The sequence below is a fragment of the Pholis gunnellus genome (genome assembly GCF_910591455.1).
Source record: "Pholis gunnellus genome assembly, chromosome: 9".
NCBI lineage: Eukaryota > Metazoa > Chordata > Actinopteri > Perciformes > Pholidae > Pholis > Pholis gunnellus.
Window position 1 is genome coordinate 17,340,386 of NC_136535.1, and position 19,492 is coordinate 17,359,877.

The 19,492-nt window shown below is 41.1% G+C and overlaps 1 protein-coding gene across 1 annotated transcript; it reads right to left on the reverse strand.

Annotated features, from left to right (window-relative positions):
• Positions 1-3,005: 3,005 nt before the first annotated feature.
• p2ry6 (pyrimidinergic receptor P2Y6) lies at positions 3,006-17,492 on the reverse strand. The gene is made up of 4 exons (XM_079165749.1): positions 17,448-17,492; positions 17,189-17,280; positions 6,166-6,593; positions 3,006-5,996 (listed from the first exon to the last, which is right to left on the reverse strand). The coding sequence occupies exons 3-4, from the start codon at positions 6,582-6,584 to the stop codon at positions 5,324-5,326; spliced, it is 1,092 nt and encodes a 363-aa protein (XP_079021875.1). The 5' UTR covers positions 6,585-6,593; positions 17,189-17,280; positions 17,448-17,492; the 3' UTR covers positions 3,006-5,323.
• Positions 17,493-19,492: the final 2,000 nt, after the last annotated feature.

A 19,492-nucleotide genomic window follows, 5' to 3' on the forward strand; every position in this document is an offset into this window, starting at 1 on the left:
GTCGATTCCCGAAAACGCATCCGTGCAAAGAGGAAAGCGCTATTTTTGTTGGCCAAAACTTTCACAACCTGTCCACAAACACAACCATCCATTGTTAATCCCTTTATATTTCCAAACTTTAGCCCCTTCGACAGGTTAGCACGCTTGCACAGACCCGACGCATCATCCACTTCTAATTCCCAAAACTGTTTGTGGATTCCTTATTTTGGGCATGATTTGGTTTTCCGTGACTTATGTTGTTTTTTGCATGTTAATGCCTGAGATAGGGCAGAGGGGGTGGGCGGGACTAGGGGTATAGGGGTTGTCATAGCCCCCTCGGGGACTGCGGTCAAGCCAGCCTCCACTTCGAAAAACACAGTCAAGCCAGCCCGCACGTTGTTTTGCGGTACGCATATGTACAAGGCTTTACGGTAGTCGCGTGTAAGAAATGACTTCAAAATAAGAGCAAAGTACCGGTGAACGTGATAGGACATGTCACATTCATTCAATAAGTCTGTAAATCATAGATGAATTAATTAATACATTACAAACATAAATAAATAGATACATATATCACTGAAACTAAATGAATAAATGAAAAAGTATACATTTAATAAATGATAACTTTAAACACAATAATAGTTACTGCCTGCAAACCGTATTTCAAGGAAAAATGTAAATTCCAATTGTGTTTATTCAAATACATTAATAAAGAATACATTTACACAGAACAGTATGACTTAAAAATGACTACACTACATCAAATTCAGAAACTTCAAGGTTACACTAAGTGACCAATTTACCCTGAATTTGTAATTAAAATTAAAAGGAAATTGTACACAGTTCAAAACTAATTTCACATCAGATTAATAGTAAAACCCCTCAGAATTCAACTGGATAGTCAGAACACTTTGATGTAGTATTTCAAAATGAAAGCCCTTCAAAATCTCATGCATGAGCCAATTTCCTTATAATTTCAGATTCACTTTTAAAATAAATGGTCTATTATTACATTATAGTTTCACTTCAGATTAATAGTACACCACCTCAGAGTATCATTCAGATATAATTAGAACATTCTGATGTTTTCAAAATGAAAGCCTTTTCAAATCTCATTCATGAGCCAACTTCCATCTAATTTCACATTTGATTCTAAAATCTAATCTGAAATTAGACAAATTCGTGTGGTATCAGTCCCGAGTGTCTAGGAACTTGGGAAGAGGTGAATCTCATTCATGAGTTCACTTCAAATCACATTCATGAGACAATTTGTCTAATTTCAAATGAGATTTTAGAGAAAATGGTGCATAGTTACAAAATAATTCAACAACAGGCTAATAGCAGACCACCTCAAGGTCTCACTCTGAAATAACCAGGACATTGTGATGTAGGTTTCCAAAATTAAAGCCCTTCAAAATCTCATTCATGAGACAATTTGTCTAATTTAAACTGGGGCGTGGCCAAACACAGGATCAGGGTCAGGGTTAATATTTTTCCTTGAAATACAGTTTGCATGCAGTAATTACTATTGTGTGTTTAAAGTTATCATTTATTAAATGTATACTTTTTCATGTATTCACATTTTATTCATGTGTGTATCTATTTGATAATGTTTTTAATGTATTAATAAATGTATCTATGATTTTCAGACTTATTGAATGAATGTGACATGTTCTCTCACGTTAACCGAAACTCACCGGAACTGCTCTTATTTTGAAGTCGGATCTTGCACGCTACTACCGTAAAGGCTAGTACATACGCGTACCGCAAAACAACGTGCGGGCTGGCTTGCCTGTGTTTTTCGAAGTGGAGGCTGGCTTGACCGCAGTCCTCGGAGATTGAGAGGAAAAGCTTTTTTTCACAGATCATACTGTGGACAAATTAGATGTAATTATAGCCCCTTCCTTGCGAAAAAGACAGTAGCATTGTCAGGAGTATTGGACAGAAAACTACACATTCAGAGAAATATTTTGGACCTGCAGCATATTTGTAAAATATCCATAAGAACGTATCACTATAAACACTATGCATTTCTGTATTTCTGTCTCTTTAGAGTTAAACGCTCACAGAGGAAGTCAGAGAGTGATGCCTTTATTTCCATACTCCATTGGCTAGTAGTGCATGTTCAACCAATAGCTCAATACCACAGTGTGTTATGATGATGCTGGTGAGTGTCAGCATTCAAAAGGGGGTTCAAAAACAAAGAAAAAAGTTTTCACTCATGCCCGGTAACTCCTCTGTGGTGCTTTCCGTGAGGCTGTCTGGTCACCAGGTCCTTTTGTCCCAGAAAAAGGACTTCTGTGTCACATTCCCTCAGAGAGGAGCAGCTGCTGACTGCAGCGGCCTCCACAGTCTGACCTGTTAAATGTCAGGTCACTGGAGGGAGATCATGGACTTTAGCTGAACTCCCTACACAATTTTAAAAGAGCTGTATTCAACATTCTGAACTTTAATATAGCAGCAAACAACTATTTGCTATGCAAATGGAGCAATGTGTGTACCTGTGCAGAGAATTAAGGGTCTCTCCCTCTGTGTGTGTTGTTATCCGAGCTTCTTCCAGTGCATGCGTGTAGTGCATGGTTCGTGCATGTGAGCGTGCACCACTGGTTAGCGCAGTGCACTGCTCTTATAGGGCGGTTAGCCGATAATGCCGTCCTGACCGACAGCATCGTAGCAGTTTTAGCACCCTCAATCAGGTTCCCCCTCAGGTAAACACTGTTAAACTCTGCAGCATTTTTTTGTCCTTGTTTGCACTGTTAGCAACATTAATAATGCATTTTGCCCAATAAATTCCAAGGTAATTTCTACCAGACATGTTGCCAGGTAGAATTGTGTCAACCTGTAAATTGGAAAAGTTGACTTGAGTCAGGAAATCTTCCGGTTGCAGTCCAGAAACATGTGAGTAGGTAAAAGAGCAACCAACACAAAGATAATGTTGTGAAAAAGATAATAAAGACAATATACTCACTGGAAAATGTCATATTTTCTGAATGGAGAAGTAGAAAGCATTCATATAGGTTGAGTGACTTTTTTTTAATGGCTGTTTTCAGTTACATTACGACAACATCCAAAACATTTACACAAGCAACTCAAAGGGGCTGCATGGTAAGAAAATGATATGATACATGATAAATGTTACTTTTTCATCAACAAACACGTAACAAAAATAAAATTATTTTCCTGATACAAAAATAAGAATTCTTCTAAATAATACTGATTGACACAAATATGTTGGCGCAGTGTATTCTAGACATCTGAATCTCTTCAGACAAACTGACCACACACACGTTTCAGACAGATGTAATAAGACGTTCAAATATTCAACAAGAACTATGCATTCACATTTTGCTGAAGCCAGGAGCACAACATACAGTATATTACTACATTACTGAATATACACGCTGTACACACACACACATACATTAAGAAGATCCCAACATTTTAAGCACATGACCTCATATTGTGGTCAAAATTCGACTTGCATTTGAAATGCAATGACATTTACGTGTTCACATTTAACCAAGATACACAACATTTCTTCCCTCATGGGTGCAAAACTCAAACTATAGTTGCATGTTTGAACCATGCGTTTAAAGCTGCCTAAATGTTGTCAGTTACAGTGGCTTCAGAGCGATTCAAAGGTTGTTGGCAAATTAAATGTATTTTTAAAAAAAAACAGCATTAACGATTATTTTAGTGATATTTAAATTTTGATATCAAATGGTCAATTCAGAGAGGGGCTACATGGGTGCCTGATCTTCAGCTGTTTTCTTCACAGTGTGTGTCGGAAAGACAAGTTGCACAAGTTATTACAATTAACCAATTCACAAACTCAATAACTCAGTTACTTTGAATAACTCCATAAGAAATCGAAGGATGTAACATTGTATGCTGTGCACATTTAGACTGCATTGTATCCAGTTAGAGCTATCAAAACAGTACTAAACACTTCACATGCACTCTGGAGTACCTCCTTAAGAACACAGATCTTTTTCATAAATGTCTCTATTATTCATTATTTATTCTATTATTTACACAAACACCAAACTTCCATCAGCAGAGGTGATGTCTTGGAACAGAAACCCTTATTTCATGGGAAGGAATCATACACTAACAGGAAGTGGAAAACAGCAGGCTGAGCCTTAATTTAACCCTGCCCTAAAGTCCATAAATAGCATTTTTCCTTCCCTCTTAAGTATCTAATGCATCAGATACCAACTCTTAAATGTATTAACATTGGCATATGCTCCTCAATGGATTTCCTTTGCTGACTGGAGAATTGAATGATTAAGTGGAGAAAACTATAGACTGATGGCCTATTTTACTGTGGTATCAGCTGGACATTTAGGTTTTGTTGGCAGCAGTTTATCTCTGATTGTAGTAGCTGAGATCTCGTCCTTACTGGATGACATGTTAATAACCGTACCATTTTTAGAAAGAACATTCAGTATCAGTGCAGCGGGGTTGCAGCAGTGGGGTGCACTCACCATCCAGTGGTGAAAACATGTAACACCAAGCCTTACAACGTTTAGGGCAGAAACCCGAGAGCTCTTCATATGAAAATGCACATTTCCCCACACGAGTGGTTCATGCATTTCTTACATGCAGTCATAAACATTAACAATTGCTTTGAGCATTTTTACATGGCTTTATGCCATAGTGGATTTGATCCACTATTCTTCTTCTCTTTCATCATTTCTTGTTACACCTCCACATCACACACATCACAAAATCATCTTTCCCCTCCAGTTCTATACAAACTGCAGAGGGCTGCTAAAGCGGAAGACACTCTTCATTACCATATCACTATCATTATATCATTACATCTATCAAACTGTTACACTTTTCACAGTGTGAAACAACTCCTTTACCACTTTACTACCCAGCGCATAGCGGAGACTGAACGAAAACAGATAATGGTGAGAATGCAGGATGTGAATGCGCTGGTCCGCTGACGGTATGTATCGTATATATGTGCAGCACTCTAGAATCTTAATAAGTGCCCCAAGAGGAATAAACTGTGATTGCTGTGATGGTTAATGCCAATTGTTCTTTCTCAGTCTATGTTTGTCTTTCATATTGCAAGATTACAGCCTCCATTTTTGTTGCGTTTCAGAAGTCTTCTTGACATCCCAGTACCTCAACATTTTTATAAACCTCTCAGGAAGGTACGGTTCTTTGTTGCTGTGAGTTGTAGGTAAAAGCATGAAGGACTTACATTAGAACATGCACAAGGAAACTCAGCAACCAATACGTGTACCACCTTGCAGCCTCCTAGGATCCACCACTGGTGTAGCAACCAGATTTGAAGCAATACTGTTGCAGGACCCGATCTACTGTCGGCTCACACACTGGTGCCCTTGTCCCTGAGCGTGGTGACTTTGAGCATGAACCTTCTGGTGCTCTGGCGGTAGCGTGGCTGGGTGAAGTAAAACAGAATAGGGTCCAGGAAGCTGTTCATGCTGGCAAACGGCCTGGTGCATTTATAGATGATTGAGAACAAGTTTCTCGTCTCGCAGGGCGCACCAGGCAGAGTGCGCACCACCAGGTACACGGTCTTGGTGAAGTGAAACGGCAGGAAGCTTATGCAGAACACTACCGCCACCACGATGATCAGCCTCACCGCCATGTCCCGTTTCTCCCCAGTCGCCCTGGAGACACCCTGGTAGGACACCGGGCGGCAGAGGATGAAGGCCATCCGACAGTAGCACACCATCACGCCCACGAAAGGCAACAGGAAGCCGAGGCAGGTCAGAGCCATGCCGTAAGGATAGTAGTCTAGTGATTTCTTGGGCGTACTTAAATCGTAACACACCGTGCGGTTTCGCTGGATTCCCGTCGCGGCGAAGTGAAAAGTGGGCGCGCACAGGGCGACGACCACCAACCAGACCCCTCCACAGATGCACCACGCCAACCTGCGGCCGCCTTGCTTGGGCCACATCGCCATAGGATGGCAAATGCCCACGTAGCGTTGCACACTGATGCAGGTGAGGAAGAGGATGCTGCCATGCAGATTACTAAAAAAGGAAGACGAGACAAAGAAAATGCTGTTAAATCAAATCCTATGAAGTAATATTGTGTACTGTGTTGTGAGAAAGACCACGTCCTCTTACTGAAAACATGTAAGATGTAATACTTTTAACGCGCAGCTCTATAAATAGATTATTATTATAGTCAGTATCTCACCTGTAGAACTGAAACCTGACCAGTTTACAGGTGAACTCCCCAAAGGGCCAGTAGTCATGACTGGCGTAGTTGTAGATGAGCAAGGGAAGTGACATCACATACAGGAAGTCAGCTATGGCTAAGTTGAGCATGTAGATGTTGTTTTTGGACAGACTGCGCCGAGTATTCCATATCTTCAGTATGACGGCAGCATTAAGAGGGAGTCCGAGCAAGAAGACTAAAGTGTACACAGTAGGGAGTAATATACGTTTGAAGTCTTCCTTATAGGTGCAGCGAAGGACGCCCAACCCGCTGATGTTGCTGACGTTGGCGAAGAAGCCGTCCGCTGCGTACGGCTCTGTGGGCCATGCGCTGGTAGAGAAGGAGTCCGAAGGGAAGGCTTCGGAGACGAGCGTTTCAGTCGGGAAGGAGTGTGGCATCTTCACTTCCTAGAGGAGACAGGGAGAGACATGATGGGGGGGGTCTTTACTTTGATGAAAAATGCTTTGACTGAGATAAAAAACAAGAGTGATGACGTGTATAAGCACACATTAACGTGATTTTGCCGATCTGTTGGAAATATAAAAATTACAAAACAAACCACAAACCACAAACCACAATACTAATACACCAGTTTACCTCAAATAAATGACACAAGTTGTATTTCTATCAGTGTACTCAACAAGGGCAATGCAGATCAACGCTGTTACATTGGAAGACGTAATGCAGCAGATGCTTTTAAATAAAGGTTCAATCAAATCAGCAAACATAAAGGTAAAACAGACTTAGTATAAAGACGTTTCTTTATATTGAACATGCCTGTGTATGCATTGAAAATGTATGTTTTTTTAGTTCTTCAGTGCCCATGTGATATATTCAAGTGTAAGTAAACACAAGCAGAGAGAGAGAGGAATTCTCCACCAGAGGGCACAAGAGAGCACTATTTATTTAATTTGATGCTGGAATTTTCCTTTAACCATTATTTTACTAGAATTAAAGTATATAAGCAGTAGCAATGAAATGTAGTTAAAGTAGATGTAGTATGTAATGTAGTAAAAGTAGTAAATGTACTCATTGTAAAGAGTGACCCCCTTCATAGAGTGAATACATTATTGCTGCATTAATATGTGGGCATTTCATTGTTGAAGCTATAAAGCATGTAATGTCAGCTCTGATTACTTTATATGCTGTCGGATCGTGTGACCAGTGTTTCCCACAAGGGTTGGCAGGATGAAGGTGATGGACAGGAAAACTGAGCAACTTGTGATTTACTGAAGGATCTAATCTCTCTAAACATTATTCGATATACTATATATTATATAAAGATTTTTTTTTAAATGAACTGGTCAAGCCCGGCAGTGACGAAGGGTTGCAATAAAACATTGCTTCTTTTAAATTGGTAACAAGCTAAAAAACTACAACAATCATTGTATTTCAGGCCACTGCATTTTTTAAGGTAAAATCTTAATCTGCAAAATAACGTATTGTAGTATTGTACCAATACCGTATAGCTGTTCTTTAGTACTTAATTAATTTCCACCTGTGAAGTTGTTACAAGGTGGTCACTAGGTAGTGTTCGTACTTGCTAAGTTTATTACAACTAATAAATAGTGGCCCAGCCAGCCCAAATAAAGTATGATAATTCAACACTTTATAACAAGTGGAGGCTGGACAGCTGCACGTTTTGAAATGAAAACCGCTGCAGACTGTCTGCTCTCTCACTCACAACTCCCAACTGTCTGGAACAGGCTGTCATACACCGAGATTAATCAACAATCTTAATTACTGCTCCCACCACCAGCATCAATCACATGCATTTGCTTCATGGCAGCGTGTGGGCGAGTAAGTGATTGGCTTAAGCCACTTCCTCTATAGCCTTGTCAGACCGTGACTCATTCACAACTAAATCCTATGTGTGCGTATGCGTAACAGTGTGTATACATGTCTTGTTAAACGGCTTAAAAAAATAATGTCTTTGTGTGTTTTTAACAAAACTGTGAGTCTGTATCTTGTTGTTTTTTTTAAGTTAGCTCCTCTGTGTGGGTGCATGCGTGAACGGTTTGTTGTGAGCAACAGTGACGCAGGATTTCATAATTCCTGGCGAGGAGGAGGGCGGAGGGAGCGGAGCGCCAGCAGACCATAAAACATTTCACTCCACCGAGCCAATGAGCAGGCGAGGAGGAACAACAAAAGGTTTTGGAGAGTGCACTGCAGTCAGCTTTATTTGCAGATGATTCATTTCCAGCGTGGTACAGATTTTCTTTTTATTTGACGGCTAGCCTGTCTCCAGAAAGACCTTGAGACCAACTTCCTTGCTTGTCATAAAACCCAAGGACGTCATGACAGTTACTCAAAGCACTAAACTGTCTGAAGACACTGCACTTTACAAAGTAATTCCTGATTAACTCCATAAATCACACGATATTGTGTAATGTAAGGGGGCTCTTGCTTGGATTGAAGGTGCCTCTTATGGTCAGCTGCTTTTAGTGGGCTAACCATGCCTAACCTCCGGGGATGAAGTGTAACGAAGAAGAAAAATCGATTCTTGGATTCATCCAAATTCTCTCTTGAAAGACTATGTCTTGATTGAAAAGTTAATAATTGGATATTTATATCTGTTCAATAGGGCTGAACCAATTGGTTGGGGAAACGTAACAGACGTAAACATGTGCGTCGTGTTTACATGCTAAGCTAGGCTACTTCTTGAGTTTTGGGAGGAGGACGGTATGCGTAGGCATGTGGATACAATTCGACCAGCTCAAAGTTATTTATTTTTTTTGCAGACACAGCGATGCCCACACCCTACGGAGAAAAAACTAAACTAAAGTTGCGGAATAATCGAGGAAAGCGGGAATAACAGCAACATGCTGCTACAGGCACACATTCGTTTTCATTGCCGGGAAATGTGTTTGGCAAATGTAACCGTCCAGTTGACACATCTCTGGACATCAATGGAAGCAAATTCAGCATTTTATTTTAATTATACAAATACGCTGTGTTTTAAACGTAGCAAGTACTCACACGGTGAGAGAAAATAAATAATGTATAGAAACCAAGGTGCATCAATAATTTAATTTAAATAAATAAATTGTATTCAAACATGAGGTGCCAAGAGATTTCCGCCCCTATAGCACAGTTTTTTGTCTGACTTTGATATTAAAGCTGCAGTCCATACTGTAACTTCCCACATGTGCAGCCAGGGCGATGGTGCCTCCTGTTTGTGAGGTTGTGTCCCTTTGTGGTTGGGTTGTATTCATAATGTTGGCATGCAGCATGTATGCAGTTCAAGTGTCAGAGAGCGGGTAGCGACATGAAACCAAACGTGTTAGTTACTGAACTGAAGAACTGAACTGGTCAATGGCAGAGTGGGTCCTACAAGCCCTAGCAAGCAAGTCATTGATCCACAAAGCAAAGCATCTGCTAACTGAAACAAGCACAGCTCTGATTCCCATATAGAATATCTGCACCTCATTATCTGCACTGTGGTGCAAATAATCATATATCACCGAAGGAAGATACTGTTCATGAAAAAATAATGAACTGTCGAGTGTGAATTCCTTTTGAAATTATAATTAGGGAGAAGAGGGAAACTGTAAACCCTCCTACTGAGATATCTTATCATTTCAAAACATGTTCTGAAAGTAACATGTGCAAAATGTAATTAAAAACTTAGTATGAACAGATATAAATGAGCTCAGTTAATATGTTCACATGGTTAATAACTAATAGGTTTAAAAGGGGAAAATGCAGTGGAAGGAAAGATAACCCCCCAGATTCACCTTTCACGTTCAATAACAGCAATATATTATTTATGTGGGGCTTTAATGATAACTGAATATATGTCAGTGCTCCTGAAACACGAGCTGTGTAAGTATGTGTGTGTTTGATATGGTCATGTTTCCAATTTTCACTCTAGAGAGCAAACAATCACAGCCCTTCAAGTGGTCATATCCGCACTCTGTGTGTATGCGTGTGTGTGTGTGTGTGTGTGTGTGTGTGTGTGTGTGTGTGTGCCTCCGATGGCTTCAGGGTGAAGTGTTTGCCCAAGGCTACCCTCCAGGCCGTATCCATTTTCTAATCGGCATTGATCTTAGTGTAATAGCACTACAATAGAGAAACACATTGAAGCACAACAGGAAAGAAACACAAACAACATAAATGGTTAAAAAACAAAAACATTATTTGGGATTTTATAACACAAGAATGACTCCAGAGTACATTTTTTGTTGTCAGCATATTTGAGGAAATTACATTGTCCGATGCATATTGATGTGTAGGTATTAAGAAAAATATTCTTCTAAACTCTTCAAAAAATGACACAAGGTTTTAGTTACAGGTTTGGACTATTTTTAGATTTTTTTCAAAAAATAAAAATGAAAGTTGTAATGAAGTCATTTAAAGCCACATGTTTACTCCAGTCACTACACAAACAGCAAACACGAATTAAAACATTGCTCATCAACCTTGACAGGAATTAATTTGACTCTGTCATAACGGGTGTGAACGACTCATCTACTTTTGCTTTATGACTCAGTGCAGCTTTTTCTGCCCACGTACTGTAGTTGTAGTATTCTTGGCAAGCTTTCTGAAACTTGTCCATACATCTTCTCCTCAAACTGGGAAAACAGAAACGTATTCTGGTTACACCACCTTGAGGGGAAAATCCTGTGATGTTGTGCCATTAAAAATATTTAATAGTAAAATATTTAACTCTTCCTTGGATAAAGCGGAGCTCTAGTAGTAAGAGACCATTTACACTTAACTGTAAACGTTACGATGAGCAGATTAAATATTACCTAAACTGCCTAGCAACAAATACATCGTGGTTAAAGACACCGCTCTTTCATGCTGTGTCCACTAGTACATATCATAATCTGTGGAAATCCTCTTACCCATAAAATTCGTTATAACGTCTGCATCCACCGTCAAAAAGGTTCCTGGAGAATGCGGGCATCGATCCCGCTACTTCTCGCATGCTAAGCGAGCGCTCTACCATCTGAGCTAATTCCCCTCCGCAGCAACAGCCATCAGAAAACGCTAATCCACATGTGGCAGTACACACCCACAGCACACGGGGGTAATGTTACCGGTCGTTGACACGGGACGCTCACTCAGTCTGCGCTCCGTTTATCTCTCACTCTCTCTGTCACACATGCTTTGACTGGAGAGGAATGCTGCTGCACACTTTCTGCCCTCAGGCCTGCCAAAAGGCAGAGCTGTGGGTGACGCAAGATTATTTATATACCACGATGGCAAGAATGTGAATGAGACTGTAACTCATGACAAATATAGGACATTAACAACTCAACATAACCCCAAACAGGGTCATAAATCAAACCGTATCAAGCTTTAATGATTATTCAGCCTGTGGATTTGGTACCGTCAGGACTTTTGATAAGGTAACATGAGTCAACTAAGGGTATGTCAACAACAAGTTTTGAATAATCCACTATATGCGGAATAGCACTAAACAACAACTTGAAACAGTTAGTGACCAGCAGTTGGACACAGTAGAGCATTTAACAGCTAAGTGGACAGATGTTGCAGGTGGAGACCCAAAGGGAAATTATCTAAAAGAGAATATTTTGACTTTCACTCATCTGGTGGAATCAAACACAGCTCCAAATTAATACTTTTGCTGCTGTGTCTGCTGGAGGTATGACTAACACATTTGCCATACAAACTTTAAAAGGCGAAACTATGTCAATGTTGTTTTTACAGATTGTTGTTGCCACCTCAAAGAAACAGTTAATGCAGGTATGTAATCAACTGAATTGGGGCTTCGGGTTAGGCTGGCCAATCTATCGATATTATATCCATCGTGATATGTGACTATATATCGTCTTTATAGTATAAAGCAACGTCTCAATGTGTAAATACTTTCTAAAAGCACCAATTGTCTACCCTACAATATCGTTGCAATATCGATATTGAGGTACTTGGTCAAAAATATTTGTATATTGTATTTTCTCCATATCGCCCAGCCTACCTTCAGGCATAGCTAATTTAATTGGTGTTGGAATCTATCAGGAGTATGTTTGGTTATCAGCAAATATGAAAACTAAACTATTGATATCAATGCAGTTATTGACATCAATAAGCTTATTAACAATTACTCAAAATGACGGGGCACCACCCTGAGAACAGGGACCAATAACCAAACTATAAATCGAGTCTCACAATTGGTGTTCACTCAAAATGTCCACAGTCAAAGTACTGTTCTACGTTCAGAGCCTTTGGCCGGCACTGTATACATTAATGATGAGAGAACAGGTCGTAGCGGTTATCTGTTCTCTCCAGCAGGATATAAAAAACAAATATATATAAAACAGTCTATGTTCGTCCAGCGAATTTGACTTGTGACCTCAAGGATTTCTTGATAGACAAACGTTTCCTTGAGGAACTCCTGACACCGAGCGAGCTCAGACGGATGATTTGAAACTCGCGCTGGTGTTTTATCAAACGCAGGGGTCCACAGCGATCGACCAATGAGGGGCCAGGATTACGTTTTGGCTGGGACTCTGAGGTGTGGTGCATTCCTTGACCCTGGGTGCCTTATCTTACGAGGATCAGGCCTTTTGTTGAACAACAGAGCCTTTTCCTTTGTTAAGAACACATGGTGAGAGCCTTGTCCAGGCCATGAGGACATAGTCAGACCCCAACAACACAGACAAACTCTGTCTCTGTGATAAACACACAAATGAACAGAAAAATGTTGGGTTGGGGGGGGAGAGAGAGAGAGAGAGAGAGAGAGAGAGAGAGCAGGGAACGATTCACCTCTCGTTACTTCTGTGGTCTCTATACTGTCCCTGCCCATGCTAAGCAATGATTCATGCTCGCTGATACAATACAGCACACACTCATTTACTGACACACACACACCGGCACATGTGTTTACGCACTCGGCACACAAAAGGACAAGGAAGGAAACAAAAATCAGTGTCACACAGTGTCACGGACTGCAGACAAGCACCCAGCCACAAGCACGCACGCACACACACACACACACACAAATGAAAAACGGTTAAAATTCAGCAGTACAGCACATTCATCTTCCATTCAGACAAATACAGAGACATGTACAAAACATGTCAGCACACAAACATAAACATCCTCTTCACTGAAATAAACAACAAACATTATTTCATTTTCCCAACATAGACAGATGCAACTACAGTTGATATACACACACACACACACACACACACACACACATCATTGCATGCTGCAGATGCCACAGTCGTTTGTCTTAATTAGGGGGAAAACACTAATTATCTTAGCTAATATGGTGCAGGCTGATACAAGTCGATCAATCCTGAGGACAGGCACTGTGTGTGGCCATTACACAGGAGAAATTTAAAACCAATCAGCGGCGCCATAAATAGACACATGGGCGATGAAGAAGGCTGGTGTTCAACAGAAGCACACACACACACACACACACACACACACACACACACACACACACACACACACAGCCAAGAGGACAATAAAACAAGTGCTTGTTGCATGGAACCCGTCCGCAATTAGTCAACCCGTCCTATTAAACAACTTCTAAACCCTCCTCATGCCGTCTCTCACGCACAGAGCAGCAAAGGCATTTGAACTTGTCCTCCAACATTCTTATGACTGGATTTCTCTGGAAAACTACGCGTGTGCACTGATTGTTTGATTTCCACAGAAGAAGTGTCGAAGTCTAAAGTACAAATATGGGCGGAAGACTTTAGCATAAATCCAGTAGAAAATGCATTCTGGCAGAGCCCAACCAAGAGCCAGTTACTTCTAGTCCACTGAAAGAGTACAGATGGACAGGAGTAACCTTCTAAGGCTGACGTGTTCTCCACCGCTGTGTTCTCCACTGCGCATTTTGCTGATAAACTGGGCGCACTTGGCACAGAGTTCACTCTGCGATTTGCCAAATTTGCAGCTCTGAAATTGAAATTTGAACTGCTCAGCAATCCGTTTGCAGTTGACGTGGAAAGAGCCACCTGTCCACATCCAAATGGAGCCGATAGACCTCCAGTGTGATGACACACTCGAGGCAAAGTACGACTCTGTGGGCGCTGCACAGTGTCCAAGCTTCATCCCCGAAACGATGCCTCAACTCCCGCCTACGTGCTGCTCAAATGCTCTGCATGTTTGGAAGCACGTACCTGTGTGAGCAGCTCTTTCTCTGTGATGAAGATGAAGGAAAAACCCACACAGGAGTCGTCTCACTGATGCACACCTTCACTCCATCTTGAGGGTTTCCACAGCACAGAACTTAACCCCATACATTAATGAACTGGCAGTCAAGAAAAGATGCCAAACATCTGGCTCTGGTACATCTGCATAAAAGAATGTAGCCTATTTCTTTTTGTCCAATATCCCTTCTATCCTGGTTATTAAATGTTGACCCTGTTTGGCCCTCAACGTAGTCCTGATTTTTTTTATTTTGGCCCTCTCTGTGATGGAGTTTGACAGCCCCGTTCTAAGGTGATGTGGATCACACACATGGCTGCAAGGCGACAGTACACAGCTCCTCCGGTTGGTAATGATTTGTCGTAACTTGTAGCCAAAAAACGTGTTGGCGCTCGTCGCTGTGAGGGATTTGGACTGATGATTTCATCAGGCGTGTAAAGGCCGACAGACAGCGGTTCAGGCCGGTCTCTGTGTGACTCTCGTCAAGCTGTTGCCACACACAGAGGAAGGGAACGCAGCTCTGATGAAACGACTAAAACAGAGAGACGGGAGAGTAGAGCATCGGGCACTGAAACCTTCCAGGTTCCTTCTTACACCATCATCAGACTAAGTGTGTTTCACTTCATTCGCTCATTCTGACGCTGTGTTCAGGTTCGCTGATTTCACTGGTAAAATATATATGCAACAAGTTGAAATATTTCTTTGGTTCACACACACAACATACACATAAACACAGACACAATAGAAAGCCAACACAAACAGTCTTACTGGACATTTTATCTTATTTCCGTGACACCTCTCTATCATTAGAATAAGAAGGGCTTACTAATAATGCAGAAATATCCCAGGGACACGCAACTTGTGTTGTCGCCCAGGCACTTGTTTTTGCCCTCGAATGGTAATTGTTATTGATTCTCTTTTTTAAATGTTGATAGAAAAACATGTTTTGCTGCTGCATGTCGCTGTAACCGCTTGATACACACCTTTTGGTGAAGCAAAAAAAACGCTTAGCAAAAGATCAACAGAGTGGCAAGTAGCAGTTAGCCCGTGACCTGTGGTGGATGTTGTCATGGGTTTGTGGTGCAGAGGCGATGTGAATGCATTTCCAATTTTAAGGAGACACTTGGCTGGCAGGCGTGGGATGGCTGTCTCTTGAGCTTTTAAGTATTTAACTCGGGGAGATAATGCCGTGCACTTAACTTTTTCCTGTAAACAACTTTGGCCGTGTTTCTCCAGCACTCTGTCTCTGTCTGTGTTTCTGTTGACCTGACTGACAAAACACCTACAAGAAGCCTGGCCACGGCCTGGCAGAGAGGAGTCTTCACTAAAAACACAGTCACCGTGCCAAAGTCCCACGCCGAGTGTGCCAGGTCTTTACAGCCCATCCAAACATTCCTGGGTATTACGTCTGTGATGTGACATCGTATTTCTTTTTTACTCGAGTTGGGTACAAAGTTTACTGCAAAAAATCTCACATCACTTTTTTTCTGCTGGTGTCATCAACAGCAGAGATGATGTGTGCAACGACTAAAAGGGAAGCAATGATATGCTTGTAGTACTAAAGCAAATTACCAAATCACAAGACTTTTCAAGCAAACATTTTCAACTTCTCAATAATGAGGATTTGCTGTTTCTCTTTGTTTTACGCGGTTTTAGACCGCTGGTTGAACAAATGCACTAGATTCGAAGATGTCATCTTTGCACCGGGAAACTAGGATGGCTATTTTTCACCACTTTCTCACACACAATTATTATAGTAATTGAGGAAATCCCACTTGTATGAGTGCGTGGGAGCATTTGGCTGACAGCTATCGTTTTGTCCCTGTTTTAATGGCCCCCCATGAGGACGCTTCTTCCTGTCTCCGTATGTCCTCAGCAAAGTATAAACAAAAGTTCTCCGATGGTTGGTGCAGATATTAAGGCTGTTCTGTTGAAACACTGCTAGTTATCATCACGCTTTAGTCATAATGGTGTTGCTAAAAACAATGTCATTCACCAAGGCCATTAATATTGGATAATAGAAACCATAAATAGGAACAAACCAAACATTGAACACGATGTCTGGTCTGTTGTTCTTAATGCTCCATATGAATCTTCTTAATGCATAGAATCGTCCACTTCAATGAATAATGAAATGTCAACTAAATATTTCAGGATTTGCAAATATGAACGAACTTCTGTAAACAAGTGATTATTTCCCAGATGTCAACAACTAACGTGTTTTCTCACGCGGAAAAACTAACAACAAATTCGTGGGAACATGTGGAAGTTTCCCAGAATGATTTTATGGCCTTTTTTTTTTGTGGCTTATAAATAATTATAAATAATTCGCCTATCATCTGGCTTCACTTTTACTGTGACCCTTCTGCAAAAGCAAAGCTCCACATAGCTGCTGTCACAGAGATTCTCACCTGGCATGTGCACAGTGAAACCCCTTGTTGCCCTGGGGCAGGCCACCGTGCAGCTTGCGGCAGGTTAATGCCTTGCCTGAGGGCACTGTGGTTCTCTTTTATTTGATTTCCCTGATTTGGTTCCAGTTCACTGACACAGCAGATTGATATTTGCCAGGGTTGGTGGGTTGGTGGGACGTTTCAGTGACTTATTTTAGTACCAGAAGCATCCTGCAGTTTCTGTTTCAATAACACTTCCTGAGTGCAGAAACATTTCACAAGTCACAACAAAAACTATAAACTGTACTAAGAATACCACAAAGATACCATAGGGCTAAAATAACATGTAGAGATATGATTGGTAGCAGAACACAGCCGCGCTGAGCCTTAATGGGAATGTGTGTTTATTAGCTCGATATGTTTCACTCCTTTAGCAAAAAAAGGCAATAACACTGTAAATTAAAAACACTTACCCGGAATGACGGCAAAAAAAAAAAAGAAAGGTGGCAACATCAACAAGTTGACGCCATGGTACGTTACGGGACAGGTCCTGCTCCGTTCCTCTCTGTAACAACAAAGACCGGTTACGCGTGGAGGTGGGGGGGAGAAACCCCCCGTAGAGGAAAACAAGTGTAAATAAACCACGATGAACACACTCAGAGCTGCTTTTCTATCATGAACACCGAGTAAAAGTGCGGTTTAAACTCTCTGTTTCTTTATCTCCAGACCTACCTGCTGTGAAGTCGTTCCGGTTGCTGCACGCTCACTTTGCTCACTGTTACTGCCGCCGCGCTGCTGCAGCACTGCAGGACGGAGCGCGCGACAACGGTGCCGCGCACGCGCAATGAGTCTTGCGTCACGGAACCTGGGCAAAGGGAGCGACTCATCTTCTTTTTTAAACTATTTGGTACTATTGTCACTAGAACTAGACTTGTTTTTTTGTTTTTTTTTATCATTGGCTATATCTGGCAGATGTACTTGCAGCAGAAACATACCAGCACAAGAAAAGTAGCAAGTTGTTCAGGTGAAACTCTCGGGGTTTTAAAAAAACAAACATAAACAGTGAACACAAAAGTCATATAATTAACGGCAAGTACAGCAACAATATTTAAGCTTCATGCCAATTAGCTTAACTCACTTGTTGAAATCAAGGATTAATATGGATTTTAAGACGCTTCAATAAGTAGCCTGGTGTTGAGTGAATTCTTTGAAATGTTTTTAATCCCTTTGGCAAGTGGTCTTTGTACAAACAGGGCCATTCTTTAGGATTTAATTTATAATGAGGACATTAAATAAAGTCATGCACCAACTGCCACGGTGTGTATGTAACAGTTTACTGCTCATTGACATTAACATGAGCAGCTTTTGGTCAACATCACCGACTGGTGCAGAGCTGGTGTCTCATCTCGTTGGGAGTTTATGATACTTTTATTGTTCTCGTGTTTCCTGCTCAGCGTCCGGTCTACATCACAGTATATAGGCTATAGGCCCATCTGATAAGATGTAGCTACTATAGCCACACAACAGAGCCGCACATTTGGTAAACCTCAACACAACTTTATTTACCTGCTTCACTAAGCTTCACAAAGCACTAATTGATGAGTGGCACCCATAAGGAGGTTTTGTTGAACAAAAGCCTGTATGTGTGAAAGGAAATGGTTGTAACTGTGGCCTCGGGTGCCTCATGTCCCTTCAGATTTGCAGCTGCCTTCCTTTGTAAGGTGTTTTAAAATTAAAATTAAAATCACTGGACATATGTAGCATGTTTCAGATATATACATTTTGAGTAACTATGTTATTGCAGAGGTAAAGTACAGAATACAGCTCCAGGTAGGTCTGAGAACAGCCAACAGTAGGACAACAGTGTTGACGTAACGGCTGGTTTTTGGATCCCATCTGGAGATTAATAGACTGAGACTGAGGTCTGAAAGAAACCACTGTTATCCCAAGTATGTGCTTGTATAAAATACAGTTGCAGGCCTAGGCTGTAGGCTATGTGCATTCTCGCTTTTTTTCCTTCCGTTTTGTGGCCAGTCACACTAAATCTGCCCTTCAAAGTCTAATTGTTTATTATTCACAAACTGTCAGACGTAAATCTACTCATCCGAGGAGAACTGTCTGTTCTTGTAAAAAGAGAACAGACAGTTCTATGAGCTACCCTGCTCTATATTTAATTTCCTATTGCGTTTGATCGTGAATGATTGATTTGTCACATCCAAAGCACGTCCAAAGCACATTCATGTGGATTGAATCTAGTGTTCCCCCAAAAGGTCCAAGTTGAGAGTTTGTGCTCATGCGAGGGACGCACATAACTAATGTGTTATATGAGCTTAAATTCAAGCTAACTTTAGTGTTCACTAGAATAAGCCACAGCTGGGACTGAGAGGAAAACTAGATTATATGTCCGATGCTTGGACAGAATCAATATACACTAGGAAGTTGGCTAACGTTACCCTCGACCACACACTGACATAACTGCACAAAAGTGGTTGCTTTGCAAAATGCTAAATCTAAAACATCTGCACATAGAACTGATGTGGCACAAAAGTCCTTCACAGGTACAAAGCTGTTGTAAACCATGCAGGACATGTATGACAACTGGTAGAGAAAATAAATAAATGTAAGAGGATCAAGTCACTTGGGTATTTTAATTTCTAAACAGACACCTGGCTGACCTCTTTTTAGTTGTGTTGAAACAGAGACATGTGCAGACAAGGAAGTGAGTGCATTTCCCTTCAGAAACTAGTTGCCCAAAGCTTAATCGGCAAATTTCGTAA